Source organism: Telmatherina bonti (assembly GCF_933228915.1).
Source record: "Telmatherina bonti genome assembly, chromosome: 1".
NCBI lineage: Eukaryota > Metazoa > Chordata > Actinopteri > Atheriniformes > Telmatherinidae > Telmatherina > Telmatherina bonti.
Window position 1 is genome coordinate 37,257,366 of NC_136619.1, and position 18,622 is coordinate 37,275,987.

Consider the following 18,622-nt stretch of genomic DNA (forward strand, 5'->3'; position numbering starts at 1 on the left):
AAAAATGTAAAGTGTAGGAAAACAGACTTGGAATTCAACTGATCTTGCTGGAAGATCTAGTTATTTCTAATTTTTTAGGTTTACTTTTTGAGATTTTGTACCTTGCACTCAATAAGTCATTCATTTTTTGTACAGAACACCTGGTGTTCAGCCACAGCTGGGAAAAGCAGGATCTGTCAGGACAGAATCTAAAGAACTTACCTCGGGATCTTGTAACGCATGTTAGTGTGTGTACAAGTTTGCACTTACAGAGGAATAAACTGAAACGTGTCATGGGCCTTTCTAAATTCATCAACTTGACAGAACTTAATCTCTCCAGGAATAAGATAGTAGAGTTTCCTCTGGAAATACACCATATGCACAAACTAGAGACACTCCTCTTGAACCAGAACAATATCAGATCGATCCCAGATGGAATCTTTCCTCATCTTAGAGCGTTAAAATTTCTAAAACTCAGCACCAATCGGTTGGCCAAGCTTCCCTCTGATATAAACCAGTGCAGCAGCGTTATTTACCTGGACCTTTGTAAGAACTTCCTGCAAGACATCCAGCCACTAGTTGGCCTACCAAAACTGAAGGAGCTTTTGGTTGAGAAGAACCAGCTGAGTGAACTTCCTTCCCAGCTTTTCAGCAAAGACAGCTGTGAACTGACAGTGTTTCAAGCCACAGGGAACCCTCTCAGGTGCCCACCAGAGGAGGTCTGTGCTGGAGGGGTCACAGATATTCAGAGCTACTTCATTCAAATGGAAGAAAACCCAAACACACACACTGCCTGGACAGTCAAGGCTATGTTCCTGGGATCTTCCATGGCAGGGAAGTCCACACTGTGCTGCAGTCTGAGGGAAGGGAAGCCAGTAGTGGTGGCAGTGAAAGACCGGACTGAGGGAATTGAAATTAGTCAACTGTACACCAAGGGGGTCCGATTCCTCCTCTGGGACTTTGCCGGACAGGAGGAGTACTACCTGACACACCATGTCTTCATCACACCACGAGCCCTTGTCATCCTGACCATTGATTTAGCCAGGTGAGTAGATGCAGTTCTCTAGGTCTTTCTAAAGGTGATTTTGGAGACTTTTTCATAGGAAGTTCTTGTATGAGCAGAAACAGATCTTTATTCAGGTGCAATGACCTTAGGAGCAATTTCCTTGTGAATAAAACTCTGGTTTTTTCTTTGTCCCCCCATTTTAATCCATTGTGGATTATTTAATTCTGTTTGGGAAAAAAAGAGACTGTTTGCAATTTTCATTGTGTGATTTTGAAATTTAGCATTAAATGCTGAATGTGGAATATCCATCAGCTACAGCACTGAAGACCCACAATCATTCAAAGAGCAACTGTGGTTCTGGATAAACAACATACAGCTGCGTGCACCAGATGCACTGGTCATGCTGGTGGGAACACACTGCGATCAATGCAGAGACCTGGATGAAGTGATGGAGAAGAAGACGGACATTGAGGAGAAGGTCAAAGCTGCGTTAGAAAACAGAGAGATGGTTTTAAAACAGCAGAAGAAAAATCTGGAAGATAAAGATTCATGTCTCTACATGGACCAGATGGATGAGCTGGATTGCCTTTTGGATTGCAAATTTAAAGTAATGATGAATCTATGAATTTTTTTTTATTGTGTCATGTTACTAACTAATCTATCATTACTTCTTTTCATGCCCACAAGAAAAAAATTGTTTTATTTACACGATTTCAAATACACGTTTAGTTTACTAAGGGCAAGAACTGTGCCAATCTTATTTTTGACTGTCTTCACAGTGATAGAAATATTTCTTGCTTTCTGCTTCAACCTTTCACACGTGCCGCTAACTTTCAGGTTCTGGATCTTGTAACTCTTGATTGCACAAGAAGTGAAGATATTGCAAAATTCAGAAAACACATTTTGGGTTGCATTCAGTCAGAAACTGCATGTCTGTGTTCCGAGAGTATCTTACCAAAAAGCTATGAGGAAGTGGAGCAAGCCATTCCAAAACTCATCACACTGGAGGAAATTCCTAAACACGGTAAGTCAACTTGGAAACTTTGGGATTAGGATTTTTTTTAATGTAAAATAATATGGAAAAGTTTTCTTTACAGCCTAACTAAAATAAAACTCCTCATTGAAATGCATTTTAGGAATTATTCAGTTTGAAGAAATGGAAAATCTCATTTCAAACCACGTTACACAAAGCCGAGAGCATCTCAACTCCATCTTGTCTGTCCTCTTGCGGTATCTGCATCGGATTGGGGTGATAATTTGGTATGAAGACATCAGTGCACTAAGCGACAGAGTGTTTATCCAGCCTTCATTCCTCATCTCAATGTTTAAGGTGAGTATTTGCATTTTATTTCTATCAGAGGACATGTAAAGCCTGTTCTCACTTATACTGCATCGAGCATCAGGGTTGGCTCTGGAGGTTGTTGTAGAGTTTTACTGCAAAACACAAAGTTATCAATGTCAAGTATTTCACATAACCAAGGTTTGTGCCATAACCTGATCAAAAATGCAAATGAAGCTCAATTCACTCTGATAGAGCAAAATCTTATGAATGCATTCCACTTTACACCAGCTTATTGTCATGAACTCCTTTGAACCAACAGCACTTATAGTGGATAGGGTATTGTCTGACACAGAATAAGTAAAAACTATGAAAATTAGGGAGTGGGATATTAATGTATGAACAAAATTCTGCTATAAATATGCCAACATGAATTATTTTTGGCTGAAATTAGTTATAAAACATTCAAATGAAGCATTATGGATGCGAAATCACTTTAATACAGCACAAATATGTAAGCAATTAATAAGTCTGTTTTTCTTTCAGTCTAGAACAGGTAAGAAAAGAAAAGCTTAACTCTGAAATTAAAACTTAATTTCAAAATGTGTTACATTTGCTTCATATGAGATGTAAAAGATAATTAATTAGCTACAATTCCAAGACATTTATGAGGTACAGACGCATTAACAGAGCTTGACTTATGTCTGTTTCAGCAAGTCTGATGCTAAACTGTTTTCTTTAACCCAATCCTTTAATCCTCTCTCTGTAAATGCAGACCACAGTGAGACATGACCTGGAGCAGCAACTGGAAGGAATCTCAAGAGACCTTCTCATGCAGGAAGGGGCTTTGGTAAAACAGAAGTTCACCTGGCTGGATGACTTGAGGTGCAGAGGCATCCTGCATAATGCGGCAATGCGCATCTTACTGCGTAGAGAGGTGGAGAAACTGGTTGATGAGGATGACGACTTAGTCAGAGAGATAGTGGGGACGAAGCAGGAGGAAGGCATAGTACTTACCTTACTGCAGTACTTTGAAGTATGCCTCCCCACACTTGTCAGAAGTCCGATGAATCCTGAAGCAGCAGAGTTCATTCCCGGTCAAAAGATGTGGGAATCAGTTGGAGAGGCCAAGAGAGATCCAAATGGAGCTTGTCTCTTCCCAATGTACCTGAAGAACAACCTTACAGTGTGTCATAAATGGGGTGAAGACAGGCAAGGGGACATCACTGTTCATGTGTACTTCCTCCCTGAGATTCCCCATGGTTTCTTCCACAGGTAGTTTGTTTCATCCTTTGACATTCTCCGTGACGCATGTTGCAACCACATCTGGAATCCATAATCCTGTTAATCTGCTATCATTCATAAAACCTAGAAAAAAGGAAATTGGCAGTGAGAGTAAGTCTCTGCTTCATAGATAATCTTGCCACACTGTTGGAAAAGTTTATTTTCACAAAAGTCAGTAACTTCCTCAAAGAACATTTTCTATTTGTCCAAGTTCTGAATTGTATCTGTGCTGACTGGTTGATGAGCGTTTCAAACCTCATTTACTTTCACTTTGTCTAAATCCTGTTGCATCATCTCTTAAACGCATGCGGTGCTATTTTACATCATTTCCAATGCAAACAGATAAATGTTCTTTAACAGCAGATTGAGGTGTGTCGATGACGTGGTATGTGGCACACTGGTTGTGCACGGAGCAAACAGACATTCTGCTCCCAAGCTTGAGACTTGTTTCAGAACAATTTTGTTTTTCTTTTATTTTTAATTTGGGTCTTTAGTTTAAATTCTTTCTGTCCATTACTGTACGGTAATGTTCACATTGAAACTTCTCAGTTAAGATTAACCATGAATAGGTCCAGGTGAAGGTTAGTAAAATTTTATAGTTAGATGTTAAAAACCACACACACAAACAAACACCAAAAGGGCAAGATAAACAAAAAAAACATCTTCACTAGTCATTTCCATATTTCCATGGCAATACATCAGTGCATCCACACTTATGACATTTAGCACCTGGCAAGACCTTGCACATCCACAAGTGATGCTTTGGGGGTAGATTTTTGGACAAAGCATCACATGTGAAAAGTTGTGAATGAGAAAATGGGTCAGATTTATTATTTATGATTTATTTATCATCACTTTGTGTGTTTTTAATTAAACAGAGTTACTTTTCTGTTTTTTTCTGTATGTAATGTGTGTAATCATCAGAATGATTATTAAGACATGTTCGCTGTACCCAACTCACTGGGTGGGAAAAGACCAGTGCCTCCTCTGCTGTGGAAACCGACTGGCTTTGGTGAGACAGAGGAGTAAAGATGGAGATTCGTTTATAGAGATACGCTGCAGGAGACCTGAGACAAATGAAGGTGAAAATGAATAATAAGTGTGACTTTTATTATCGCATCCTTACTGTTGACAGTGCAGTGAAACATCCAGCTGTTTTCTCTTTAGATTTTCAGCAGGTGTGGGATCTGATATTGGCGGTGATGTCCAAGCTGTTTGTGTTGTCAAAGCAATGGCCAGGACTGACCCAGCAGGTGCACACCCCGTGTCCAGAGAGAGGCTGTCCACATTACTTTACCTGGAAGGACTGGCAGGAGCTCCACAGCACCGACTTCTACAGCCTGTAAGTTTTGGATTAGTGAAGGTCCTATGAGCCTAATTAAATGAGGAACAAACCTGTGTCTGGAAATTAAATGCTACAATTGTATGTTTATGAACCCAGAATAGATATTTATTGAAAGGTTGTTGAGTTTACTTGACAGATGATCTTTCACAATCTGTTCTGACCACTCATACCCAGAACATGCAGTCAATGAAAATCTACCAGATTGTTACTTTGATGTATTATATTTACGGCATAACATTTAAGTAAGAAAATATAGAAAAGGGGAAAAGATGCACAAATTGCAAGATTAACTGGGTACGGATTGATGGAAACAGATGCATCAGATAGGGAAGGGCCTGAAAACATCTGTAAGAAACAGGTCTGGCAGGAATAAGAAGAGAATATGGTCCAGAAGTCGAATGTGGCATGTATGTCAAGTAAATGTGATCATAACACTTTTTCTGCCTGTTTTTCTTTTGTTTGTTTTATTTCAGTGTGAAAGAGGAGAAAATAGTTTGCCAGGGAGGCCATACAAGAAAAACAGCACTGATTTTTCCAAGAGGCAAATAGAAGACATCTGTATGTAAAGAAAAAAAAGATAAGAGATGGTTTACTGTTATTCCAGTTATAATTTCACTTTGCTTGCTATTTATATTTGACTGCATCAAAAAATTGCAAAATGCAGACTAACAGTGATGAGTGACTGTTTAACATCTGCAAAGCTTCTCGTGTCACTGTAAAGTGGATTGACTTAAATACAATTGGATGGGGTGTAGAGAAGGACATAACATGCATCAAACTTCAACAACACAGACAAATCAGGCAGCCCAACCAAATTCCTTATCACATCACATAAAATAATCAATTGAGAATCTAAAGATCACATTGATTGTCTTTGGGAAAAGAAATATGTTAATGTATAATACTTTCTATGGCACATGTTTTATAACTTCTACTGTAAGATTTCATTAGTTTGCCAGAGAAAAACGATTTTAAGTTTAACTGCATTTGCAGGATTGTTGTGAAGTTAAAAGGTAGAAGAGATAATTCATCATGTAAATGTATAAACTGACTTGTTTGATAGTTTGATATGTTCAAATAAATATTGCATTGTTTAATTAATGGGAGCTCTGAGATCATGAGTAAACTTCAAGAAGGGAACAAAGTAATTCATGTCATTGTCTTTCTTTTTTAGATAAAACATTTCTAAATTCACTTGTTTCATTGAACAATACTGACCTCTGCTGGGCATTGTTACACACAACACAGTGAATCTGAAATCACTGCTTTGAATTCCACTGAATCCACAAATATTGCTGCTTTTTGACCAACAGTCAAAGAAAAAAGTTTTCTTTTCTGAATTAATAAACCACTATCAATATAAATCTGTATTATAATTATCAACATCTTGATGCAGCAAGACATTTAAATAGACCCAATAAATGGTCAGATAATTAAGTGTTCACACGGACTGGAACTGGTGTGACCTTCATGCTGTCCTTGGACATGTCTATGTGTATTATATTTTTTGTGCTTGTAAAAATGAATATTTATTACATGTAGTAATTGCAGTAATATTTTTTTTACGCCAAATGCATTATGCAGCTGCTAAGCAACAGGAAGGATTTCCATATTATAGCCACGTTAGCGTTTAACCTCTGGCTTCCCATTTTGTTACAGGAGTCTCTTTTAGGTTGCAGTAATGGTTTGTAAGGATTTTAATACTCTGGACACTTTTTCTTCCACTTCCTTCCTATAGAAATCTGTGTTGTTTGTTTTACAGTTTAAATTTTTTAAAATAATTTATTGCTGTAGATTAGTTGGGGTTTTTTTGGGTTTTTTTGTACAACACTTTGGTGCAAAACCTGGTTTAAAAAGTAATGAATGAAAAAATGACATTGGCTAACCGCAAAACTTAAGTCTTGTCAATTTCAAGTCAATAAAGGTTTAAATTGAAAATAACATGTAGACTTCAAGTTCATTATGCAAGTCTTGCATTTACAAAAAGTCTTCATCCTGAATGCAAAACAGATGTTTCAAGTTTTGCTGTTTGAAAAAGCACAATTGAAATACTGGAAAGAAAATTACATATGTGCAATATATCTGCAGCTAGATTAAAAAAAAAAAAAAAAGGCACGAAATGCCCCCAGAAGTGAGGAAAAACTGCACAGCTTCCACCTGAACAGTGCAGGTGAAATGCCATGTTTTTGCTCCCTTGCTGTGTGCTGCAATGTGAACATGCAGGAGACTATCACCTTTCACGTTGTAAACTATTTGACTTATCATTTCTGCACCTAAAGTGGATTTCTTGTAGTTTCACAGTAAAGACTATTTACTATGAGAGACATTCAGGACCACAGTATGTTGACCAACGCCTACAAAGTTTGATGCCCTTCTGTGCGACTAAACCATGCTGAGAAAAGTTTGCCAGAACATCACATCACTGAAAAGAATAATAATCCTGTCTTTAACTGTGACTTGATTAATTTACAAATATGATATTCTCTTGGGGTTATTAGCCAATTATATTTACCAATAACCCCTCCATTAAACAATTATAGCCTACTCTCATTATAAACAAATAGTTTTAACAAAGTGGCCTTTGTGAAACTGATCTTTGGTTCTGTCATTTCAAACTAGTCAAAATGTTGAATATATTTGTGTATATCTACAAAAATGTTTTGGTGCTTCAAGCTTTTTTTCTCCAAATAAAGAGATTTAAAAAAAAAAACAAAAACAAAAAAAAAACCAAAAAGAAAAAAAAAATAACCTGCGGAGGTAAATACACGATATTAGGTCAATTAGGCTACTGTAACGTTGTTCAGCCAAAGTTGCCATATTTCCCATAGTCTGCGAAGGCACCACGTTATCGCGACATCGCCGCACCTCTCAGGTGTCTGTGCCGGGCGGCTGCACACAGGGAAGCCCGTGGTGAAATGACAGCGCGGCGGCATGGCCGACAGAGAGAAGAGAAAAGCCACAACACCTTCCGGCCGCAACGTCCAAGTCAAGTCTCCTGCCAGCTTCAGGTAAGAGGCCGGGCTGAGCGGGACCGGAGCCGGCTGACCGGAGCCGGGCTGAGCGGGACCGGAGCCGCGCGGCCACCGCGGCTCTGCAGAGCTGAAAGGCTGCTGGTGATGCTTGCTTGTCTGACCCGCTGCAGCTGCGTTTGTCTTCATGAGCTCTCTGAGTAGCATGTTTTGTGTGTTTTTAGGCGTGTCTGCCCCCAGAGGACTGAACTGAGCACGAGCGGGGTGCTCCACGGAGCATATGTCGCATAGCCTACTTTTTTTTTTTTTTTTTTTTTTTTAATAATCGGCTCTAACCTTAAATCCCCGTCGGCTTGTAGATCACCAGCTTTACCAGTTAGATAGCTATGGGTGTGACGCATTAGTGGATATTTGTCTCGATGCCAACTGCAGACTGTGGTGTTATTTATTTATTTATTTTTTTGTCATTATTTTTTAACTTTGCATTGTGGCACACTGCTTTTCTTCTCAGGCTTAATACCTAATATCCTTCCTGTCAACTGCAGCAGAAATGTATTGATAAATATGTTTTGGTGTCCATAAAAGCCAAATGGCAGCTATTTTAGTTCGAAGCTTTCTGCATTTTTGCATTATTTAAGTGTTTTGCCTCTGCATATATCTTGGTTTTTATCTTGGACTATTCTGCAGAGCGGAACAAAATACATTTTTGTGCAGAATTATTAGATCATCTGTAGCAGTAAAAACAAATGATTACGCTCCAACCCACAGAGAAGTGATTAGTCCGAGTTGATTTAAAATACATCCTAGGCCTATAGTGCTGAACATGACATAAGCTGCACACTGTTGCTTTTGTACATCCAGTGTCTCACATGTTGCCCGAGGAAAGGCTGTGGTCCTTTTGCAGGACTGCTGAGTGGATGAAGCCCCATGATCAATATACCCCCTGGGAGAATGCAACAGACATAAAGCCGCCCTCAGGCTTGATCTGTCCCTGTTTCATTACTGTGCTGCAAACAGGCGCATCTGCAACCATCTCTCTCAAATTTGTCCTTTTAATGGCATCAGTGTGGCTCCAGTATTAACTGTCTAAAAGAAAATATATAGATGAATTAAAAACAAGCTTCACCAGAATCTTAAACTATTAGAAAACAAGCAATTGAAGCAAAAATGTTCCCTGCATGAGTTAAAAACAAATGATTTAAACCTGTTTTTGTTGTTAAAATTGTGTTTTAGAATTCAGCAAGCAGCAGAATATGGTGGTAATGCTACTTAGTCAAAAGCTCAAACTGGACTTTTCTTTTGATATGTTTTGATAAAACTATATGAGTTGATTTTTAATCGTTGTGCCTAGCAAATGAAAGGAAGCCAGGCAATCCACAAACCAGGACTGGCTCAGTCCCAGAGCAGCCATATGTTGACATATTTGTTTCCGTCACCTTCCAGCCTTCACACACTGTGGTTGAATCATCTATTTCTCGCCGACTGGCTGCTGCCTTTGTGTGGAGATATCCAGTGAAAGAGATATGGGAACAACTCCCCTTCATATCTCACTTCAGAGCCTCAGATTATTTAGTTATTTCATTCTGACCCCATTTTAAGGCAGCAGACAGGGGCTGAAATTTTTTTTCAAAATGAGGGGCAATTCTTCCTTACATGCCTCACATAAGGAGGGGTTTGTACAATTTGATTGGGGGGTATTACCACACTATAGGTATTGCAGTGTGCCTCACTCGTACATATGCAGCTTTATTTTGTCCTCTCTTTTGCTTTGCGCAGTGCTCACGTATCTCCCTATGATCTAATCTCCGTGCTCTCTTAACCTGTTTACATGTCAGTCTTCGTCGTCTTCATATCAAAACTATATTCACTGCTGTGATTGGTGGACTCTTTGCGTGGCATCTGTGTAATACAAGGCTCACCAGTTTCGGACCATCCTGCAGGTTTTAGTGTTTCCCCACAGCAACACACCTGACCCAATTAGCTCATTAACAAGCAGGTGCAGAAGATGATGAGACGTTGCAGAAGCTTTTCATTTGAATCGATTGTGTTGGACTAGAACAGGGGTGTCAAACTCCAGTCCTTGAGGGCTGGTATCCGGCAGGTTTTTCTTGTTTCCTTCCACCAACACAGCTGATTTCAGATCAAATGGATCCAGCAGCCTCTTGTCAACCTGTTTATGTATGTCGGTCAGGTGTGTTGTAGCATGGAGACAACAAAGACCTGCAGGATATCGGCCCTTGAGGACTGGAGTTTGACACCTGTGTACTAGGGAAACACTAAAACCTGCAGGATGGTAGCCCTCGAGGACCAGAGTTGGAGACCCCTATGTGTAATAAGGCATTTTGGTGGCGTTTTCTACCATGCTCTGTTCTGTTCTCTGTGTCCTCTCTCTTTCCATTTGATAAGAGCTACAGTTGTCAGGTTTTAACGTTCTGAGTCAAGACTTATGTGTAAAGCACAGTAACTAATTTCACCGAAAATGCTTTTCGACTCGGCTAACAGCCAGGTTCAGAGGTGATTGCGGTCACACACCTAGGCCTGCAAATGAAAATACAAATTCTCTTCATGAATAACTAAGAGCATCTGTCAACAACCCCACTTGATCTCATATTATTACAGCCAAAAGAGAAGATAAATGATAGATTAAAAAAAAAAAAAAAAAAAAAAAAGAAAACCTTTACTCGTGTCCAAGCATAAACAAGTTAAACTTGTTTTTGCTTCCAACTTGAATTTAGTTGCAGGATTGGTCAGCAAATCTGCTAGCATCGTATCAGTTGGACAATACTTCGAAAGTACTCTCCTGCCATCCACAGCTCATCTGATAAAGTGATTCTTTACATCCACTTGTTAACATCTCTCTACTGACAGGTTTTCTGACTAAGGCGGTGGTTGCAGTCAAAGCTATATGCTCTGCTTCACAAGTGTATAGTGCTAAAGTATGACTGCTTTGTTTCCATGACACTAGGGGGCCATCTTGGGTAAAGCTTACACAGTAGCCAGTGGTACTTTTTCTCTCTTCATCAGCAGCCCAACCTGTATCACTATACGCTTGGATGCCCAGGCTCTCGCTTTTTTCTGTAGCATAATTCCCTTACTTGTACCTGACATCTCGGTACATGTTTGACTGCAACCACCCTGCGATTGTTTAGGTTTAACAAATACTGACACAGTTTGTTTCCAGCAAAGTTCAAATCAGGTCTATTTGTATAGCGCCACTTCACAACAATGTTGTTACAGGGCACTTTACATACACGAATCAACATACACATCATTTCGAGCCAATTCATACATATCCTATATTAGAAACCAACTGATTGCATCGAGTCATGACTTTGATCCAATCCCCCATCCTGAGCTGCACAAGGCAACAGTGGGAAGGAAAAAACTTTCCTTTAACAGGAAGAAAACCTCCGGCAGAACCCGGCTCAGGGAGGGTAGCCATCTGCCTCGACTGGTTGGGGTGGAGACAATAGGAAAGACAGATCAACATGTACAACTGCACTTATTCAGGAAGACCTGCAGAAAAAAGGAGAAACAAGTTAGAGACGGCAATACTGGCATATATTTATACATTAATACATTAGAGAAATAGAGCGAGGTACTTTTCAGTGCATCAGGTAACATCCCCATTACTACATAAGTAATGGATGGCTAGACTACCCATAACTATAAGAGCAATGAACATAACCTGGACAGTTGGGTCCTGTACATCCAGACTCCAACTCAGGAGATGCTCATATCTTAACTATAAGAATCATGAAAAAGGAAGGTTTTCAGCTTGATCTTAAAGGTGTGGAGGAAGTCTGCCTCCCGAACCCTAGATGAGGCTACTCACTGCCTTCCTGTACCTTGTAACATCATTTAATGTTGTCATTCATTTAGTTAGTCATGCATTCTGAACTCCTCCAGGATTTTTTCTCATGCTCACGCAGTCATTATTACTGAATTCTGGTAGATTTCTCATTAATGACGGCTAATTTAGTATTTATCCTGATTCCTACCTGTTCTCTGAGCTCTTTCCAGCCTGTAAAAGTCAGTCCAATGTTGAGTTTTCTTATTTTATTCTCTTTTCTATGCTTTCTTCAAGAAAAATTAGCCAGTTCATAGTTGCCACTGTGCTGATATCTAGTTGCTAGCTTGTGAAGCTTTGTACTTAAAGGGGTGCTATTATGGTATTTGGAGTTTTCTGAGCTTTCTACAGTGTTACAGTGTTGAATCCTCATCAGACATGTGAACGACACTGTTTTTTTTATCACCTAAACGCATGTTTGAGTTTGAGTTTGAGTTCCAGCACACTCTCCATTCTGTTTCCATGGCGACGAAAAACGCGTAGTTTTAGAGAGTTTTTTCTACCTGGAAATCCTTGTGACGTCCCGGGGGATTAGGTTCAGTGATTGGTTACCTTCTACTGGTTAACAAGGGCATGTACAAATACATCAGGCGGGTGGAAAACGTCAGATAAAGTTATTTCCAACGATGGCTGGTGAGTTTACCAAAGAGAGACATCCTGCTGCATTCGTTGCTGTGGGTTGCTGTTTTCCACTTCGTTTTCAGGGTCTGATTCAGGTTCCAACATGTAGGGCTGTGTGCTATGTGTTGACATTGTGTTTTGTTTTTTTATTGAGTTCATATTAGCCTAATCCTTCTTTTTATGAGATGTTATAATGACGGAAAAAGCAGTAGCGGTGCGCGCTCCCGATGTAGTGCAGTGGCGGGAGGCGGGGCTTAATGCGGAGAACTCTCGATCCACTCGTTTTGCCCACAGGCTGATCTGACAGCCTACGGAGAGGGTCGGTCTGAAGTAAATAAAGCGATTTGTGACAATAACTCGATCAATCCGAGCCCTTCTGGTCTCAGAAATAAAAATAAATTAGCCTGAAATGCACATAATAGTTCCACTTTAATAAATGTCACTGTGTCATCAAAATGGGTCAGATGGCAGAGAGCATGTCTAGAAATGTTTGTGTAGAATGCATGGAGCAACATGAATGTTCAGCATTAGTTTCTATTAAGAAGAAAATGAAGATGATGGGTTCTATTATAATTGCAGCAGCATGAAACTTTTTTTTTTCACTGTTTTATTTGATTCATTTTCTTGTATGTAAACATACACCTGGATGGAAATACGTGACTTGAGAGACGATGGGTTTGCATGCTGCTAAATTTGTAACATTTGACATTTACTAACAATGCATGTAAGTAAAATAAACCTGTGCTGTTAATTTTAAATAATTTACTTTTAAACTAAACTACCCATAAGGAAGTACTAGTACCAGTAAAAAGCCTAGCTAGAGAGGTAATGCAATCTCTTCTTTTCTTTTTTTGTTTTAAACAGCAAGGCTTGCATCGCCATCTTCTGGATGGCAAACTAACAAGAATAACAATATGCATGCAGAACCAGATCCCCCAACTTTAACCAGCAACTGCAGCTCCAAAAAGTTGAGAACTTTCTAAAGACTGATCATAAATGTCTGCTTTTGCTCAGACAGAAAAAATACATCTTTTTTTGAAAGGATAGTCACCTGTTTTATGCACCTTTTTGTTTTCCTAGGTTCAGTTTTAAAGAAATTTCGACAATATTAATGTTCTTGAGGACCTGAAGAACTTCTTCATTAACCAGAAGTTCAGGTTATTTCAGGTTGGATTTAAGTGGATTTAGGTTCTTTCAATATCCTGCTTCTCACAATTTAATACTAGAGAGTATATTAAAATAAATTATTTTACTAACAAATAATTAGTACACAAAAATATGCGTTGCAGGACTGTTGCTTATAGTAATACAAGAAAAATCAGAGTATTTAGTAATCTGGTGATATATTTAACCATTTGTTAATAGTTGCATTTAGATTTTTAATATGAGGCAGAATTAGATGTAATATGACGTCGGTAAACATCAGTGTAACTACACTTTGTATCTGAGTAGATTTGGCTCTTTCTTCCATCTAACTGACCGTTTTCTGATATATTCACCCTTTTTTTTTTCCTTTCATCTTGTAACTTGCTGCTTCCATGACTGGTGACAGGATCTGCTCTGACAGATGCTTTCCTTGTGTGTGTGTGTGTGTGTGTGTGTGTGTGTGTGTGTGTGTGTGTGTGTGTGTGTGTGTGTGTGTGTGTGTAAGAAAAAGAGAGGCAGGGGAGAGATGAAGAGGATCAACATATTTTGAAGAGTCAGTTATTACCCGTTCGCTTCGTCTGTCTGACTTTGATGTTTTTTGAGCTTTTGGTGGGGGTCTGTTTGTTTTTTAAAGTTTCCTAGCTCTCTCCTTTAACTAAAGACCACAGGATCTTAAACAGGGTAAATTTAAATTTCTTTCTCAGCAGAAGCTGACATTGCACACAGTAATTGCTCTGGTTGCAGTTCCCCTCTGCTGGTTATTTACTGCTGTCTCTCAGTTCTGCTGACAGGACATGTTTCAGCCGACAGCAACGTCCCTCTGCAAATACAATGCATGCCTCCCTTATTCTTCTGTCTGTTTGTGCAAAAACATATCAAGCTGGTTTTCAGAAGAATTACAACTGCAACAGCCTGTAGAGTGAAGCAATTAGACATTTGAAAACTTTAAGATAAGGATAATAATAATATTTTATTAACCTTATTTTGTGCAGGAGTTTTGACTTAATAGATTGGTTCTAGTTTCTCTGCAAAACATATTTATTTATCAACATTTTGTTTCTTTCTTTACTCTTATTAATACTGTGAAGTGTCCTAAAATTTAGTGTGAATTTTTACTTTTAAATTATTAAAAAAAAAACATTTCATATGTAAAATGCTGTCTTCCATTTAATCCTCCATGTAAACATTCCCAGCCATTGATTTTATGAGATGCAATGCAGATCTGCTGTGTTTATTTTTCCCATCTATTGCATTTTAAATTTCTCATGGTTTCTGCAATTATGTTACAATAAAAAGCTACAGAAGGAATGCTTTGATTTTGCAGGAACAGCAGAAGAGTCAGTGGTTAATTTGACTGTAATTGTATTGTTTGGCTGGAGCTATCATTATTCTGTCACCTAATGAACAGTAACTCTCGCAGCAATAACGAGGTACATTTGCCTATAATAGATGGAGCAGAACAAATTATGCTTCTTTGTTTTGGTACATTTTTTCATTTGTTTTTGTTTCTTCATATCCCATATCATTATTTATCTTACATCCGTTCATGTGTTTGGTCTTGTGAATGGGCTTGGTGATTTACTTTTGCTGTACACAGGGAGTGGAGAAACATTGTAAGTTGACAGAATCTGATGTTAGGATGTTAAAAGTTGCATCGGACAATTGCTACCTGTTCAATACCCCTTTTATTAAAGTTAAAGAAATAAGATCTCTATCTGGTCTGAATCATGAATCTTTACTGCTAGAAGTTCTTTCTCGACAGTCATCAGGTCCATAAATTAATCTTTTATTCTTTGGTCTGTGGTAGGATTCATAATCAGCAAGGTCAATGACAGCTGGCATGGCTGGGCATATGAACAAATTCCACATAACTTTTTAAGTTTGGACTCCTGGCCAAAGGACAGTCAGGCACATGTTTACAGATAACTGTATGGTCTACAAACCTTTTATTTAGAAGTCCAATGGTCATTTATTGTTAAATATGTGAAATATGAGATTACATTGCATTATCGGACATAACCACTGGGTAGACCTGTGCTATTTTCCAGCTGTGCTTGAATTTAGGCCAATTAAAGAACAAAAAAACAAGGTTTTTACTTTCCTCATTTGGCTTATCTGGTAAGTTCATCCAGAATAATGTCTAACTGGTGCAGATTGCTGTGCTTTTGGAGTCTTTAATTGCTGCAGAGATATTTATCTTGTTCACACTTCTTTTAATCTAAGAGCTTTTAAATGATTTATCCTGCAACTACAAGACCATATATATGGATGCTGTTGCACTGCTTGACTCCAGTTAAGTTGTACATTTTGGGGTCTGACCAATATCAATCTTTTGAGGCAAATGCGAACTATATTAGGCAAAAAAAAAAAAAAAGTTAACGGAATAATCAGCCAAATAATTAAAATTTTTTTTTACCTTTTTCACAAGATTTTGTTATTTAGTACTTATTTAACTCTATTGCAGGGATGAATTTTTAAGTACAAAAAAAATGCAACAAAGCATTAAACCTGTGGCTACCAGCTGTACTTATGAATTTTATTTTAGATTTTGGCTATAGGTGTAAGTGATTCCAACACTTAGCATTTACTCTTTTATAAGAAATTTCGCATAAATTGGCATATAGTTGGCAAAACTACGGCCAATAATGATTTGTATGAAAAGGGCTATATTTGTCTGATTTAATCGGTTGGCCGATAAATCAGTCGGATCCTAGTACAGCTATAGCATAAAACAATGACAGAAAGATGCATCCATCCAACTTCAGATTATGAGAGGACTAAAGTTTTTCCCTTGCAAAAAGCAGTGTACATGGCCAGGTTACCAATTTAACTTTAGATGTGTCAAAATTTATTTGTGAATATGTTCAGACAAATAAAGATTTCTTCTTCTGCTCTACATAGCATGCTTCACCGAGGTTAAACCCAAATACATGTTAGCTAACATGCGTGTTAGTTTGGATGGTTGAAGAAAACTCAATTGCTATGCATGCAACAAACTAAAAACCATAAGAGCTGGCATTTCTTACCACTAAATCAATTTACAGACGATAGGATGACAGGAAGGCAACCTGTTAAGTTGTCTTTTTTGATATTTCAATTTATCCTGTTGGACCTCAGCATAAGACTGCAGAACCAAGGAAAGACAATCAGCTGCAATATTCTGTGAAACATTTTAAATGTAGAGCAGGAGAAAGAAAAAGGAAAGTGAGAAGACATACATGATCAAGGGGCTCATGAATAATTTAGCATTGCTCTGTTTATTAGAGACAGGAGGAGAGAGAGAGAGAGAGAGAGAGAGAAAGAGGGGAGTGTCCTCATGTGCTGATGTTTTTCCTGCCTGGGCTTCCCGTGTCGTTGGATGATCTGCTAACAACAGCAGTTTTCTGCAGTGGCGTAGTAAATCTGATGCACACAAGACAGAGTAGATTATATAACACTCCTCTCTGGCATTTTTAGCCTCCACAGCTCCAGGCAGTTGCCCCATCCATCTCTCTCTTCTCCATCTGGATGAGCGGTAGCAGCAGGGCTCTGGATCGGATGCCTCTCTCATCGACCCGGACGAGCTGCACCCCTCCTTCTTTTCCTCAGGCTTTTCCTGCTCGCTCCTCCTTCGCTCCCTCCCTCCTTCACTTTCTAACCCCTTTGCTCCTTCTCATCCTCTTCTCCTCTTGACTGTGGATGCCCTCCTCACTTACAGTATGGACTCAGGAGGAGAAGGAGGAGAGGGTTGGATGGAGGACCAGTGGGAAAAATGGTAGAGTATCTCTCTGTCTCTCTTTCATTCTTCTTTCTGCCTTTTTCTTTTTGCCTTCCTCGCGAGCAGCAGCTTAGCTGTGTGTGACCTTGCACGAGTGTAACTGCTAAAATTCCCTTTGCTTGTTCTGTTCCTTCTCCGCGTATCTTAACGCTCAGGGCAGGCATGCCCTTGAAGGAGACCGGATGCATATGGCTGTGTGTATGTTTGTGTGGGAAGAGAGGCAGTGCATGCAGCAGAGGTTCGTATTGACCAAAAAAAGCACCATAGAAAGCCACGGAAGGGAAATACATTTATTATTTCATGCTGGCATATACATGTTCTGGTGACAGTCCTGCTGCAGGAGTATGTCTGGTTTGTTTTCATTCAGTAGCTTTAGGAGAGTGGGTTATTTTACCTGGATGCCTTCAGTCTGACAGTACGGTCCTGAGCCTGATGCTTGTCCCCGTCCTGTCCTTGCAGGAGGGCAAAACTGATAAATGACTGACAGCATGTCATCATACATGTATGAACTACTGGATCTAGGAGGAATATTTGCATCTGTCATGACACCCGAATAAGGCGTGTTGAGTGTGATCATTATAGATTAGCACAGATGGAATAAATGTCTAGTCTAATCTGTCTACAATTCACCAAATAATGCAACAAATGACGAAATAATTAGTGAGATGTGAAGCTCAGTTTTTTACTTCTGTTTTCTTATAATAGTAAGATTTTTATTGATAATGTTATTCTCTCTTTTAATGCCACATGTGGTGTCTGAATGACAATTTTCCACCAAAAACCCCACAAAAGTTTCTTTTTTACATCCATAATATAATAGCATGACATGAAAATAAGCAAACATTGTCTCTTGTTAACAGGGTGGACGTTTGACCTTGTTTGCTGTTTGTGAACAAAGTTTGTGCTTTTTGGATGAATACAGCTACGTTGACATACAGGTTAAAGCTGGGTACAGATAAAGACTAATGAGTTCAGGTCCATCACTGCCTGAGTGTGAGGTCATGCTGTCCTTCATTAATACACGCAGAGAGACAGGCCAGGAAGACACAGAATGCCAGTATGCTGCCCTGTCACCTCCTGCTGTTGGAATGATGCTGCAGCTTACCACGAATCCTTGGCCAAACAAGAGAAACATCAGTCCTGCAGCGCTGTTGTCGTCTCATGTCTTTTACACCGTCTGCTGTTGACAGCATATGCGAACGGACGTTTCGAAACTTGGACTTTAGCCAAGAACAGATCTGGTACAAGTCAAGGAAAGTATTTTAACACTCAAATTTATTCATAGTTGAACATTTTTAGATTTACATTTAGTATAACTTCTGCATTACTCAATGACTTTTCCCATCCAGCATCTGTGCCTTGATGTACCTTTATTTGCAAGTTCAC

The 18,622-nt window shown here is 39.0% G+C and overlaps 2 protein-coding genes across 2 annotated transcripts in view; both read left to right on the top strand.

The window, feature by feature from the left end:
• Positions 1-272: 272 nt before the first annotated feature.
• LOC306774584 (malignant fibrous histiocytoma-amplified sequence 1) lies at positions 273-5,449 on the top strand (the record flags this gene model as incomplete). Its single annotated transcript, XM_079264684.1, has 8 exons — positions 273-1,024; positions 1,298-1,592; positions 1,904-2,009; positions 2,122-2,315; positions 3,040-3,539; positions 4,473-4,630; positions 4,716-4,890; positions 5,367-5,449. The coding sequence occupies 8 exons, from the start codon at positions 273-275 to the stop codon at positions 5,440-5,442; spliced, it is 2,256 nt and encodes a 751-aa protein (XP_079120810.1). The 3' UTR covers positions 5,443-5,449.
• A 2,375-nt stretch (positions 5,450-7,824) lies between these two features.
• mapk8ip1b (mitogen-activated protein kinase 8 interacting protein 1b) overlaps positions 7,825-18,622 on the top strand; it is a gene marked incomplete at both ends in the record, with an annotated part of 52,905 nt that continues 42,107 nt past the window's right edge. Inside the window, one exon of the mRNA XM_079243820.1 lies at positions 7,825-7,901. Within this exon, the coding sequence (XP_079099946.1) occupies positions 7,825-7,901 (77 nt within the window). The remainder of the gene's footprint in view (positions 7,902-18,622) is intronic.